The sequence below is a fragment of the Amphiura filiformis genome, chromosome 10 (genome assembly GCF_039555335.1).
Source record: "Amphiura filiformis chromosome 10, Afil_fr2py, whole genome shotgun sequence".
Classification (NCBI taxonomy): Eukaryota; Metazoa; Echinodermata; class Ophiuroidea; order Amphilepidida; family Amphiuridae; genus Amphiura; species Amphiura filiformis.
Window position 1 is genome coordinate 11,604,964 of NC_092637.1, and position 15,153 is coordinate 11,620,116.

Genomic DNA, 15,153 nt, shown 5'->3' on the forward strand with positions numbered 1-15,153 from the left:
CTCAATTGAAGCATTTTGAAAATTTGACCTTTGACCCCTTTGTTGCCCCTTAATGATCTTAAATGAATTTTTAAATATTTTTAACATGTTAAGAATGTCATAAGGATCATTGCATTTAAATTCCAGCTCAATTGGAGCATTTTCAAAAACTTGACCTTTGACCCCTTTATGACCCTTAATGACATTTAATGAATATTAAAATATTTTAAGCATGTTTAGAATGTCATAAGGATCATTGCATATAAATTTCAGCTCAATTGGAGTATTTTCGGTTAACATGACCTTTTTGACCCCTGTGACCCCTTGGATGACCTCCGACGTTAAACAACCCATAACTTTTGTAGCCAGCTACACAATACTGCTTGTGACTGAGTTTGGTCGAAATCCGATCAAGGATGTGGAAGTAGTAGCAAATTGTGAGAAGAAAGAAAGAAAGAAAGAAGAAAGAAGAAAGAAATGGCAAGAAAGAAATAAGTTAGGCTGCCCGCCTAACTTAAAGAAGAAAGAAATGGCAAGAAAGAAATAAGTTAGGCTGCCCGCCTAACTTAAATACCAAAATACCAATACGCACAAACAACATGGGCGTATTTTTTTGGGGGGGGCTTTGGGGCGCCAGCCCCCTGGGGTAAAAGTAGGGGCGGCCAAAATGAAGGGGCGGCGGAAGAAGAAGAGGTGGCAAACGAAGGGGCGGCAAAAAGAATTAGTAAATAAAAAAAAAGGGCGGAAAAATTTGATAAAAAATTTTGAAATGTGGTACCATACATCAAAATGTGCTGCTTTTCGGGCGGTAGCGCCTGAAACCTTTTGGCGAGCCGAAAGGGGGCAAGCAATTTTGGCAAGCCGAGAGGGGTGGCAAGTGATTTTTGGCACACATTCTTGGGGCGCCTTTTAAACAGATAAATAAAATATAAAGGAAAACCGTACGGAAACGCTTAAATATGCAAATTTTCCTGGTCGCTGCGCTCGCAACATGTATATAGACCATTTAAGATTTGCAAATTGGGATCCAAAAAATTCAAGTGTGCAAGGGGGGAGCAAAGATTTTTTGGAGAGCCGAGAGGGAGGAAAGCGATTTTTGGCAGACCGAGAGAGGGGGGCAAGCGAGTTTTGGCGAGCGAGTTTTGGCTAGCCGTTTGGAAATTTTACCCCCCCCCCGGGGGGCTCATAATTAATGAACAGCCCCCAAAAGCAATGCACGGAGTCAAGCACCATCTGTCAAGCACGGAGTGTAAATTCAGCTAGAGTCTATTACATTATTTCGGGAATTCCCTAAACGGTCAAGTTCAAAGGTCTTCATTTGCTGTACGTTCACACTCTGGTTGTTCAATGGCGGAGGTACACATAGGCCTACTATTACTATGACTGTGTGTTAAGTGTTTCACTATATTGGGAGATTTGTAATACGGTGTAAATTGTTTTTACTAGCTGGATGAAAGCGTAGAACATGGACCCATGTTATGGTAAGTCATGTGGGGCTACATTCATGTATGCCATGTATTATAGGGCAGGCGCGGATTCAGGGGGGCCTGGCGGGCCTGGCCCCCCTCCTCCCAAAAAAAAAAAAAGAGAGGAAAGGAGAGAAGAGAAGAGAAAGAGGAGAAAAGGAGAAAAAAGAAGAAAAAGGGAGAAAAGGAGAAGGAAAAGGTTAAATTGCACGTATAGTAGGCCCATGCCTAAATCGCAGTCAGGTCAGTCTATATAGGTATGTGATTATTTTGCTTGAAGGCGGGTCCTCTGCCTAAAAGCATGTGAAAATTACGGCGGGCCCACCGATATGTAGGGCCCGTCACATTTTGTCACCAAAGTCAGTAGGCCTATTAAGACGGACTCCGAGCCGACTTCAATTCAACACCATGCATGCTTTAATTGCGAATCTCAAGTCTTAGGCCTATAAAGTGTCAGTGTTACATTTAAAATTTTACAAACCTTTTTTGTTTTAAAACGCAATGATAGTGTAAAAATGGTCCACCAAATGGCTTCAATTAGGTCTTCATTTTGCAAAAGTTTCTCACTTCTGAGGGGGCATATCCCCTCAGACACCCCCTAATGCGCAACTTTATGTTTACATCTAAAGCAATATAGGGTAATTTATTTATAAAGGTTAAAACTTGTCCACGAATGGCTTCAATTGGGCCTTCATTTCGCAAATTTTCGGCCTTTTGAAACATAAAATTTTACACAATAAATAGTGCAAAATAGTCCACCAAATGGCTTCAATAGGCCTTCATTTTACAAAATTTTCTCACTTCTGAGGGGGAACATCCCCCTCAGACACCCCCTGCGTGCGCAACTTTATTGGTACATAATTATAAAGCAATAATTCACACAATAAAAGTCAAAACTTGTCCACACTAATGGCTTCAATTGGGCTGTTTTTCTCAAATTTTAGGCTTTTTCAAACCAAAATTTTACACAATAATAGTGACAAAATGGTCCACCAAATGGCTTCAAATGGGTCTACATTTTCCAAAAGTTTCTAACTTCTGAGGGGGCACATCCCCCTCAGACACCCTCACGTCGCGCAAGCAGTTTGGGATGAAGCCGCTTCATGGCCATTACTTACATTTCTTTTTCAAAAATTGGGCCCCCCTCTGACTGCTCTGGATCCGCCACTGTTATAGGGGGCTTTTTATGACCGTGCGTGATTAAGCAGAGTATTGGGGGGGGGGGTAGGACACACAGTGTCGGATTTTAAATCAGGGCCTGATTTACCTTTTGGGGGGCCCTGGGCCAGGCCAAAATGTGGAGGCCCCAAACTCACCGTGATGAAGTTAGATTTAAAATTGGGACCTATAGGAGCTTATCGGGGATAACTAATAAGACAAACAAGTAGTCCTAAAACAGTTTGGGTCACTTTCGTGTCTTCGTGTAGCAAAGGTGATTGAGTTGATCATGAACCATCTGATCGGTGTTGGTCCATACCGACTCCATTCAAGGACTTCGTCAGCTTAATTAATCATACAAATTATGATCTCTGCAATGGATGAATATAATGTAAGAAATTCCAACATCAATCCACCACCTGATTTGTATATTTTAGTATTGAAATCTTTCATTGGCTTTAGTGACCCGTCTTCATGATACAAACAAGATAACTGTTATAAAATATCTTTAAAATACAACGTGTAGAGCTGTCTTGCCGCAGTATCTAATACATTCTCTGGGCCTCAAGAAAGAACAGATGATTAATTGTGTTTTCAACTGATTGAGTGTCCCAGGTTAAAGAAGAAATAAAACAAACAAACAAACAAACAAAATTTCTAATTCCAAATGACTTCGCAAAATGACTTATGATTATTACATAATTAATGTTAGAACCTAGCCTACACAAGGCATACCTCTGGCTCATCTCAATATAGAGAACTTGGAAGTGAATAATAAGACGCCTTCCCAGCAAACACAAAACGTTTTCGACATCATTTGCAAAGGGTTATAAAAGGTTGTCAGAAAATGTTTAAATGTCGGGTTATATAAAAGGTATATAAAGGGTATAAAACGTTTTCATAACATTAAAAAACATTTGCATGATAACCTACTGCAAATATTTTATCATAATGTTATTTAAGTGTTGGCAAAATATTTGACAAAAATTGTTTTCAAAAAATAGTTTACAATAATATTTTGAAAACATTTTAAAAATATTGTTGCAGGTTTTCATACAAAACGTTTTATAACGTTTTCATGACCTTTATATAACCCGACATTTAATGTTACTAAAACGTTTTTAGCTAAACCAAAACTCAAAATATAACTTGTTTAAAGCGTTTTGTGTTAGCTGGGTTATAACTTTGTTGTGTAGATGATGTAGTATTCGTCTCAGAGAGGTTACCCTCTGCTGCTCTTCAAGAGAAGGCTGAGAATCTCAAGCTTCCACCATCATTTTACAATTACCAAGATGCTCCTCCATGTCCAGGATGTATTGGTTGCCGTGAGGATGCTGATGTTGATAATGACAAATTAGTAGCAGGTGATGTGTTAAGCTGGATGAGACTGACAAGCCAGCATTGGCAGCAGTCAAATAAGGAATAGTTTTCACCATCTAGGATGTTTCGTTACCAAGGAAACATCGCAGAATAGGTCATGGTCAATAGGCCGTATATGCCACAATGGGTCTATGTGGAGTTGAACTTTATTGTCGGATGTTACAAAGCATTCTCTAGGCAGTGCAAACTATTTCTTATTTGACTTTATCTTACATGACAAACAATTTGAGACCATTTTTGTTGAAATCGGATCAGTTTTAAAATTGACCCCGGCTTGACTTTTTTGCTCAGAACTCCTACGCGTTTATAGGGCCACTTTTTATTTTTTCGAACAACTTTAATGTGTTTAGGGAAAATCTATAAAACCTAAAATTGTTGGGGATGCAAAGGTGGTGGTGGTGCCTGCTTCCCGCAAGAATGCCAAAAATGTTGTACCTAATAAAACTCCAAAGCATTTTATTTGAGTAATGTAAAATTTGTAAATCTTCAACAACTTGAGTTGACCCATATTTTAAAATGAGGTGTTTTTTTTTGGGGGGGGTGTAGTCGTGGTGTCAATTTCGTTTCCAAGTGAAACCTGAATATTAATTAGTGTGCCACACGTTTCAATAAAGCTTACTATTTGCACTGAAACTTGTAACAAAAAAGTAGAATGCTCTTTCTGGTCTACAAGCTCTCAAAGATTTAAAGTTCAAATGGGCAAAGTAGTCGTTTATTGTCTAACCTCACTGTATCCATGATAGAACCGTGCATCAATTAGCCGGATAAGGAAATAATTCGGATAAGTACAATTCTGCATACGGGACATGTGATTATTTCGTATTGGGAAATAACCGTACAAAGATGATATTTGAGTACACGGTAGTGTTGTATAGACGAATCCATTTTCACGCATTCCTACACCTCAATGGCAGCCATAGCTGGGTCCCCCCCTTAGGTCTATCCCACCTAAAATGTGAAATGATGTGGCCTTGGCGGGGATATTAAACTGCATTCCATCACCCGTGTTACACGTAGACAAAAGAATGATGAAAGTTTACAACACAATTCAACATCGATTTGTAAGCGGATTTAATCCACCCAAGTGGGCAGTAACAACACCAGTTTGGTGCAGACGGGGCCCAGTTATGGCCGACTGAATTCTGATCATCACTTGGCTCGTTGTATTCGTCTATACACGAAAGAGTTGTCCTGACAATGGCAAAGAGTATAAACACTCTCATGGTATTGAAAAAAGGGGTTTTTGCTTTGAAGATCAATCAGCTTGATAACAGAGAGATCTGTATAAAAGAGAATGGGATAAGGGACTATAAAAGAATCTGTGCTACATCAAATGTGTGATACTTTGCTATTGTGTCACATTAATACATTGGATCTTTTGAGAAATTTGGATTGAACATTGTTACTTACAAGCATGACCTTTTAAAAAGCATTAAAAAGTTATACATGAAAATGGCGTTTAATTTGTTAGAGTTTTTTCTTAACCCTTACTGAACCAGGTCTCACTAAATCTCCCTATTAAAAGCACTGCTCGTGCATGCATTGCACGTGATGTGATGACGCAATCAGCGTAAGTCATATATACCCAGGGAATCGCTGGCCGGGCAAGCGTCACCCGTGTGGCTACAGGTCGGTGATCTTCTGCTGGCATGCGAGGGGTTCGAGGTTCGAATCCCGGGGTACCAAGTGACTTCTTCATTCATCTTCTCTCATTTTTCGTTTCTTATTTCCATTCCGATAACAAAAAAAACCATTGTGTTCAGTTAGGGTTATTATAACCTGAAACGAATGAACAAACTAAATTATTTCTTCTTCAGACACCTCAGGCCTGTTGGACAAGGATGCAATTAAACCAGGCGAGTGGAACTGTGATAGTTGCTACGTTCGTAACCCACCAGAGCAGACAGTATGTCTGGCATGTAGTACTCCAAATCTAAGTGCCAAACCAGCAGCAACCAGACCAGTATCTATCTCACTATTTAAGATTGGTACACAACAGCCTGAAGCAAATATGCAAACTAAGGTTTGTCAAATAAATATTTATACTTCGGTGAAGGACTGGATTTGTATAATAATATTTTGTAGTTTAATAGCTGCTCACACAATCTGGGGATGATTAGAGGTTAATATAGCCATTTGTTTTGAGGGGTTTATTTTTGAAACATTCAAACGTTTTGATTTTGCCAACAAAATAATTGATTGATGTAAGTCGGTAGAAGAGCACTGATTTGTCTTCATGTGTTAAGTAAGCCCGAGACCTCCAATTGCAGTTGGAAGTGTTTATATTGACCGTCTATGCAGAAACGAAGGGATAAAGGGCAGCTTACTTCATTAAATGAAATATGATATAATGTACTTTAATTAGAATTCGGTTAGATCTTATACGTCTTTTATTGTTTTTGACAATGTTGTTTAAAATGTGTATAAATGTACTACGTCACGCAACAGGATGTGAAAAGTGTGCCAACAGGTTCCATAATTCCTTATATTTACTCCTGGGTGAGAAAAATTGTCACCATTTTCACCAATTTGTTTCACGGTTACTTTCTACAAAACATAGACTCATGTGTAAGGATTTCTCACGTATGGCTCCAGTCAGGGTGGCCAGTAGTGTGGCATACCGTATATTTATTTTTGACATTGGGGTGGACTTTGGTGAGAATATGTGAAGTAGAGTGAATCAAGTGTTTTTACTCACAGAATAATTTTTCTGAACAAATGCGCATGTAATATTTACCAGTTCGACGCTAAAGTATTAAATATTGTGAAAAGTGGAATAAAGTCGCACGAAGCGCGAGAAAATTTGCAATTTAAAAGATGAGGTTAATTTTGCTTCACTAAGGAGGTTCTCATTTTCTTCGGAATGAGGGTGTCATGAATATCCCAGCTTACAATTTTTCGTTGTAATAACGTTGTCTAAAAGTTATATAAAGTCGTACAAACGTAATATATGGACGTTGTAAGTGCGTAAATCTGCGAACTCGTATTCGTGTTGTGAAAACGTTATTCTCGAACGTTAATGTAACGTCATTGACGTTAAGTTGTGAACGTCGACACAACGTCACTATGACGTTATATCAACATCCGAAAATAACGTTGTCACAAATTAACGTAATTACGACGTCCGTAGATTACGTTGTATCGGGGTTAGACCATGACATTTATACGGCGTTGTAATAACGTGCTTTATACGTCGAAACAACATCATAAATTTGCGTACTAACGACGTCAGTAGATGACGTTGTATCTGGGTCAGTTCATGACTTTTAAACCACGTTTTAACCACGTGCTTTATACGTCGAGACAACGTGATTATGACATTATATTAACATCCGGCAACAATGATGCTCAATCCCTAAAAGGGAGAGCGTATAAAAATTCAAAGTTTAGAACTTCAGGAATAGAAGTCATTACTTTGAGTTTCACGCCTAAAGGCGATCGTCAGACGACACGATGGAAACATTTTGACTGGACAACAATCTCCTTGGAATGGAAGAATTTACATTCCATGGTGTCAACATCTAAACTATTTTTCAGATACGTATTTGTGTAACGTTTTCTGAACGTAGTATTCAAACGTTGTCACCAGGTCTGGTCAAACATTGCATCAACGTCGAAACAACGTCATTACAACGTCATAATGATGTTATATCAACGTCCAAAAATCAACGTCGAATATAACGTTGTCGCTACACGAATACGAGTTCATAGATTTACGTGTTTACAACGTAAATGACAACCTAAGTCCAACGTCACGACCGTCGTGAAAACACAGTGTGTTAGCTGGGATACCAAAAATAGGGGCGTCATAAAAATTTTACACCAACAATAGCGGGGTTATAAAATTATTAAGGGCTGGTGACTCAAAATTTTCGCGCGCTACGGGTGAATTCTGTTAACTTACAATCAAATGGTGTCCCCAGTCTTTAGTTGCAAAAGTTTTGCTCGCGCTGTACGAATTCTTTATACTTACGATCAATTTTTGGTTCGCTACGCGCACTTTCTTTACGCTTAATATAAAAGTTTTTGTGCGCTCCTTGCTTTAGTTCAAACAATGAATAATATGTCTTAAGTCTTAAGTCTGTGTGGACGGAGTGGGGGATGGTTCATAAAAATAGTCAACCCGAGATAGGGGGGTCGTAATTATTTTTTAGCCCGCGAGGGGGTAATAAAGAAATTACTCCGATCACCGACTTATTCATGACCTGGTCTGAGGTGGAGCAATTTTTTGTCTGAGGTGGAGGAAAGGTTTTTTGTTGACAATTGTATGATCACAAAACTACCCACCCCCTTAATATCTAATGGTGCGTCCCTACGAAAAAGGAATAAATCTAAAACCACAAATCACTTTTATTATCCCCTGCTGATTCCCTGTTGCAGAGCTGTCAACAAGGTGTGAAAAGTGTGCCAACAAGTTCCATAGTAACATTATTGCTTAACATTTTTCTATCATTTGGTTTACCTACTTTGGTTTATTTGGGTTGGTCATTTACAATTATACTTTAACCAAAAAGATATTTTGACTAATTCTTTTGACAAAAAATGAAAGAGAAAATCGGGAGGGGAAAGGAAAAGAAAAGGGGAAAAGAGGCCGCTGCCCACCAAAATTCACTCCGATGGGCCAAAATAGTGTAAAATACCATTTCTGCGCACTACGCGATTGTCCCAATAAAGCTCTTGTTTGGAAGCTCGAAGACTTTACTTTGCAGTCACTTTACACAAAACCGGTATATGTATAATCCCACCGATAATACCAGGTCAAAATGATGCAACCGGGATATTTATTTGTCTTAGCATTCAACCAAAACCATGAAGGATATTTTAATTTGACCCCTCCTACCAAGAGAGCTGGCTACGCCCCTGCTGCATACACAATTTTTGGATAGTGGCCAACAGTATAAAGTAGGCCAGTTGGCAAGCGTTGACAGCTTGGCATACCTCTGCTAAAACAATTTAGACTTGCCAGAAGTTGATATCTACTTAAATTCTTTGTCTAAATTTGATATTGCAATAATGCTTTGAGCTAACATTAACTGTTGTTTCCAATTGACTGACAGAAATCTGATGCAGATTTGATGGCAAAATTCAAACCTAAGCAAGGAGAATGGAAATGTGATGGCTGCCTCTGTCAGAACGATGCTACCATGATGGTATGCCCAGCTTGCAGCAATCCTAAACCAGGTGCAAAGCCAGCAGTACCAGCAGCCAGGTCAGCATCTATCTCAGGATTTAAGTTTGGTACACAACAGCCCCAGGTAAATATAGAAACTAAGGTTTGTCACATTTATAATTTATTTTAACTTAAATGAAGACTACTCACCAATAGCGTAGCCGGGTGGGGGAAAGGAGACAGAGTGCCCCGCCCTGGCATAATAGCGGGTCAAAATGATGCAACCGGGATATTCATTTCGTCTTGTCCCCACCAAAACCGGGAAGAAATTGTAGATGGTTTCATTTGGAATCCGCCACACGCTTGATGTTTAACATGACTCTGCAGCAAGATGTTGCAAATGCATTGATCTTGTTTTCCATGTCCTTGGTAATTACCCATGACTCGCACCCGTACAGAAAGACAGTAACACACGTTGTCTGAAACAGCTTGATTTTTGTTTCGATTGGCAGGGACGGGCTTCTCCAAAGGCGTTCTAGTTTCCATATAACAATTGCATAATTGTATTCATTTGCTTTTTATTCTTGGAAGGTCTTGGCATATAAATTTATAACATGAAAATGCACACCACGTATGACGTTTCTACTCCGTATAGTTTTAAAGAAGTAGCTGTGAACATTTTTAGGAAAAAATTAGAAAGATCCTTCAATAGGGTGACTGTTGCTATGGAAACAAATATAATATGTGGGTTACACATTTGACAGCATAGCAGAAACGATTCTCCTGACCATTTGTCCATTTGAAACATATTCCCAACGACACGAAAATATATCTTTTAAGATGTCTCAAATTGATTTGTGTTTTTAATTTGGTTATACTTTTATGCGTAATTATGCAATTGTTATATGTTGCAGGGCCCCGTGTAAGAACAGCATTTTTGCTGATTGGGGTTTTCTGGTTACATATGATGTAATAAAATAAATAAATAAATGGAAGGCTTATACGTGCTGATTTGTAACTAAAAAATATATTATAACAATATATGAAAAGAAAGGAACAAAAAATCTGGTCGTCTTTGAAAATATAGTTTAAAAAATAACTTGTAATCATCCATTAAGAGGGGAGCGTAGCCGAGCGGTTAAGGCGTTAGACTGTGAACCCAAGGGTCCCGGGTCCGATTCTGTGTGTCCGCTTAAGCTCGGCTGTCTCTTTGTGTCCTTGAGCAAGGCACTTCACTCTTCTTGCTTAGTACTTCGGAGGGCACTTTAAGCTGTCGCTCCTGTGTACATGCATATTAATGTAGTGTGCACGTTAGAAGCTGTTAGAGAACGTCACAGGCTATTCATAAAGAGCAGGGGATCATCCCGGTATACTTCAAAAATACACTCATCTATCCTAGGTTCCCGGATCGTGCATAGGTAAAAAAACTGTGCACGTAAAGCCCGTGCGTTGATACTCAAACTGTTGAGGTACACTCTCAGAAAAAAAGGTGCAACGTAGAACCTTTTTGTGTCCTGTATGTAGAACCCTAAGCAGTAATAAGGTTCTAAAAAGAACCTTAAAGGTTCTATAAAGAACCTTCAAGGTTTAAATAGGCCTGGGGACATTCTAATTCATTCATTCAGGGACTCATTACAAAGTTAAGAAAAGTAAAACATAGTGTTAACCCTTTTTGTACTAAAAAATCATTTTCTTGGATAAAAAACTTTTTTTTCTGTTCTACTAAGAACCCTTTGAGGGTTCTTTCTTTAAGATTCTTAAGGGTTCTTCAAGCTCAAGGTTCTACAAAGAACCCTTTTCTTGGCTACAGAACCAGTTTTGGTTCTACAGAGAACCCAATTGAAACCCAATGGGGTTCTTTGTAGAACCAAAAAGGTTCTGTAGCCAAGCCAAAGGGTTCTTTGTAGAACCTTAAGCTTGAAGAACCTTTAAGAATTTTAAAGAAAGAACCTCAAAGGGTTCTTAGTAGAACAGAAAAAAGGTTTTTATCCAAGAAAATGATTTTAGTACCAAATAGGGTTAACACTGCGTTTTACTTTTATTAACTTGGTGATGAGTCCCTGAATGAATGAATTAGAATGTCCCCAGGCCTATTTAAATATTTAAGGTTCTTTATAGAACCTTTAAGGTTCTTTAGAACCTTATTACTGCTTAGGGTTCTAATACAGGACAAAAAAAAGGTTCTAAGTAGCACCTTTTTTTCTGAGAGTGTAAGCACGTATATGGAAGGAAGGAAGGAAAGAAGACGATGTAACTATGTAACCTATTTGGTCTATGTCTTTTAACCCGACTAGCAATCCTTGGCATCGAAAATGGAGGAGCATCAAGAGAAGACATTCACACAGCTTGCCTCTCTCAGGGCTGAAGTTGCCGACAAAGAAAGACAGATTGAAGACCTGAAAGAGTGAGTAGTCTCAAGATTGTCATATCTTGGAAGAACAAAATATCCATAAGATAGATATGCATGCTTAAGTCTGTGAGTTTTGGCCTGTGAAAATGATAGGCGCTTGGGCAAAAAGCCCGTAAATCTGTATACCTTATCGTCAATTATTTCTAACAATGGATGTGATCATTATCTCCTCTACATGCAGTGTTAACCAACGTCTGACTCTCCAACAAGAGAAGCTCCAACTGAAATATGACAGGTTGAAACAGGACGAAGCAGAGAAGGATAGGAAGCATAATGAATTCAGGTAGGAGCACACAACCAAAGATAATTCAACCATAGCTATTCTACTTAATGCCCACACATCTCGTGTGGAAGATTACACTCCATCTTAAAGCCAGTTTCACTATCAATCCAGCTAAAAAAATTTGGCCAATTTTTTTTCACTTGAAACCTGTTGTATCAAATCCAGCTGGATTTGGCCTCGTATAAGATTGTCATTTTTTTCTTCATTTTTTGGAATTCCTGAACCTTCTCCTTTTCCAAGTTGTGGATGAAATGGTTGAATATGGTTTGAATTCCAAAATCTTCAAGTAAGGGGGTGTGAATTTCAAATGGATTAGCCCATTCCTGGTTCCAGATGGTAAATCTGCCATTCTGAACTCCGACCTTAAAACTGTATCTTTGGTATAATTTCTGGAAAAAGTCCAACTGAGCAATTTCAATGGAAATGTAACTGATGAAATTCCATGACTTTAATGACTAGTATATATAATTGAAGACCGAATTAAAAAGAATAGTTTGCATCTGACGTCCTGTCAACCAGACCAAAAATGCCGTACTGCGCAGGTCAGCAACCAATCACACCGCGCCGTGGCCCTGACGTCAGACGTAAACTAGTCTTTTTGATTCGGTCTTCAATTATAGTCCGACGTCTTTCGAGCATTTTTCCCTTGCGACAGACGCAGCAACTGCACGTCGAGAAGGAGAACAAAACCAAACAACTTGCAGCCGAGAACGAAAACGTGCAGCCAAGAAATGAAAAAACACTACAATACTGTATACTGGTATGATGCGCTTGGTAGAAAACACACCTCGTAATGAGATGGATTTTCTTGACTACATAATAAAGCAAACATGTTTGAGGATAGGCCATTTGAACTCGTGTTCACAAAGTTTTGGGTTCGAACCCCGTCATGGCCAACGTTTTGTGTTCTTGGACAAGACACTTTATCTCGTTTGTCTCACTCTATATCTGGTTGTATTTTACAGCCAAGAACCAGACAGGAGAGAAGAAGCCAAGCAAGATTTCAAAGGAATGGAGGATACAGTGGTATGTACTAAGACCTTTGTCTCTTGAGGAATGTGATCGAACGCCATTGCATTCCATAAAGCCTTGATTCTCGATTTCCTTCAAATTTCAAATTTGCTATTCTGTACTCAAAATAATGAAATAATACTAGTAATAATTGTCGGGAAGGGTTTCTAACTTTCTGTTTCGAGCTGAAATAACAAGGTAAAGTGAAAGAAAGTAAATAGTTTCCATGTTTCCAAATGTTTTTTATCATAATACATGTACAAACCAACTAGCAACTACCCATAAGCTTCAGTGTTAAATGGTTTGATAATGACTTGGGGAAAATGTGATGAAACATCTATGGATATAGATTGTAGAATTGCCTAGTTAGCAACAGAAAATCTGCAATGTACATGACTGTACATTCTGCGAGAATGGCTCACATGTCGATCAATCCTAAATAATTAACCAGTTGCAGCAACAGAGAGGCAAATTACAGTCGCCCTCTCTAACAAAATGGTGACCCCCAGTACAATGAAAACGCCCTCTCTACACATGTGGTACCACTGTGATTCCTGTGCGGATTTCTACCCAACAAAATCGCACAAAATGGCGACCCCCAGTACAAAGAAAACGCCCTCTCTAACAAAATGGCGACCCCCAGTACAAAGAGAACGCCCTCTCTAACAAAATGGCGACCCCCCCCCCTCCCCAGGCGGCACAGAATGGCTCACATGTCGATCAATCCTAAATAATTAACCAGTTGCAGCAACAGAGAGGCAAATTACAGTTAGTGACACTGCAAATGCTGCTACTGATAGATTCAGCTGCAGCAAACACAAAACGTTTAACAGAAAACGTTTAAATGTCAGGTCATATAAAGGGTAAAAAGGTTATAAAATGGTTTAATAACATTCCAAAACGTTTTGAAACATTTGCTGCAAAACAGTCTAACATAATGTTATTTTGTGTTCACAAAATATTTTAATATCGTGTTTGCCAAAAATATTGTACAATACATTATTTTAACAATGTTGTTGTAGTGTTTTTTATAACGTTTCATGACCTTTATATAACCCGACATGTTAATATTATTAGAGTGAGACAATTGAGACAAACTATTTTAAGCTTAGGTGTAATATATTCTTATATAATTTTCATGAGCGGTCACGAAATATACTGAGCTTAGGCATAAGTCTGTTTTTCACGATTGCGATTTAAATTGATTCACAAAATATTTCTATCTTTAGCAGTCCGGTCCGACTGCCTGATCAGGAAGTACTGCCGAATCAGGCAGCATGTTGCCGAGTTAGGCAACACAGGCTTTGGTAACCCTTCCGAATTCGACAGACTAAGGACTAAATTGTCCATGGTGATTTTATAAAAGATCGGGGGAAATTTTACTTTGACACACATGAGCTACATGTAAGTTGACAATTTTTCACCGGGCGAAAACAAATTCCACCGGGAGAAAAATAATTTAAATAACAAAACAATTTCTAACGGTTTTTTAAAAATTTGATTTAAATATGCAAATTAACTTTATTTTAACTAAAATTGATGAAAAATTACTACTAATTGTACATTCATTGATAATTTTATATATTTTACCTACTTCTTTACTCTAAACCAAGAAATAACGGTATATTAAAAGATGCTCTATTTGAAATAGAGCATTGCATTGTGACTCGGCAACATACTGCCTGATTCGGCAGTACTTCCTGATCAGGCAGTCGGACCGGACTGTTTAGGTAATACTAATGAATTACTATATATCTTTGTCATGAGTGTACACATGTGGTACCACTGTGATTCCTGTGCGGATTTCTACCCAACAAAATCGCACAAAATGGCGACCCCCAGTACAAAGAAAACGCCCTCTCTAACAAAATGGCGACCCCCAGTACAAAGAAAACGCCCTCTCTATTGTACTCCTTGTCTTTCAGGCCAAAGAGTTGCAAACTCTTCACAACTTGCGCAAGTTGTTTGTGTCGGATCTACAGAATAGGGTGAAGAATGCGTTAGAAGGAGACCGTGATGATGATTCAGGTGGAAGCCAAGCACAGAAACAGAGGATCTCGTTCCTGGAGAACAATATTGAACAACTCACCAAAGTACATAAACAGGTAGGAGCAATGGCTTGGCAACTTTTTTTATCCTTGCATATTTTATGATAAACCCCACCCATTTCCTTGAATGCACAAATTTGTGTTTGCGTGCTGTTTGCTCAAACAATGTTGTGTTATCAAAGAATATCTCAAATTTCAATTTGCCTGGAAGAAAACGTTGTGTTCCCTCATGCCCTCAATATCTCAGTTCATTCCATATGCAAAATAATGCAAAGAATGGTAACATTAACTTTAAATCTAAAATTTTA

At 38.6% G+C, this 15,153-nt stretch overlaps 1 protein-coding gene across 1 annotated transcript in view; it reads left to right on the plus strand.

The window, feature by feature from the left end:
• Positions 1 to 1,315: 1,315 nt before the first annotated feature.
• LOC140161662 (uncharacterized) overlaps positions 1,316 to 15,153 on the plus strand; it is a 29,391-nt gene continuing 15,553 nt past the window's right edge. The window contains exons 1-7 of the mRNA XM_072184961.1: positions 1,316 to 1,460; positions 5,801 to 6,006; positions 9,041 to 9,238; positions 11,388 to 11,497; positions 11,685 to 11,786; positions 12,752 to 12,812; positions 14,723 to 14,902. Of these exons, the coding sequence (XP_072041062.1) occupies positions 1,445 to 1,460; positions 5,801 to 6,006; positions 9,041 to 9,238; positions 11,388 to 11,497; positions 11,685 to 11,786; positions 12,752 to 12,812; positions 14,723 to 14,902 (873 nt within the window). The 5' untranslated portion in view covers positions 1,316 to 1,444. The remainder of the gene's footprint in view (positions 1,461 to 5,800; positions 6,007 to 9,040; positions 9,239 to 11,387; positions 11,498 to 11,684; positions 11,787 to 12,751; positions 12,813 to 14,722; positions 14,903 to 15,153) is intronic.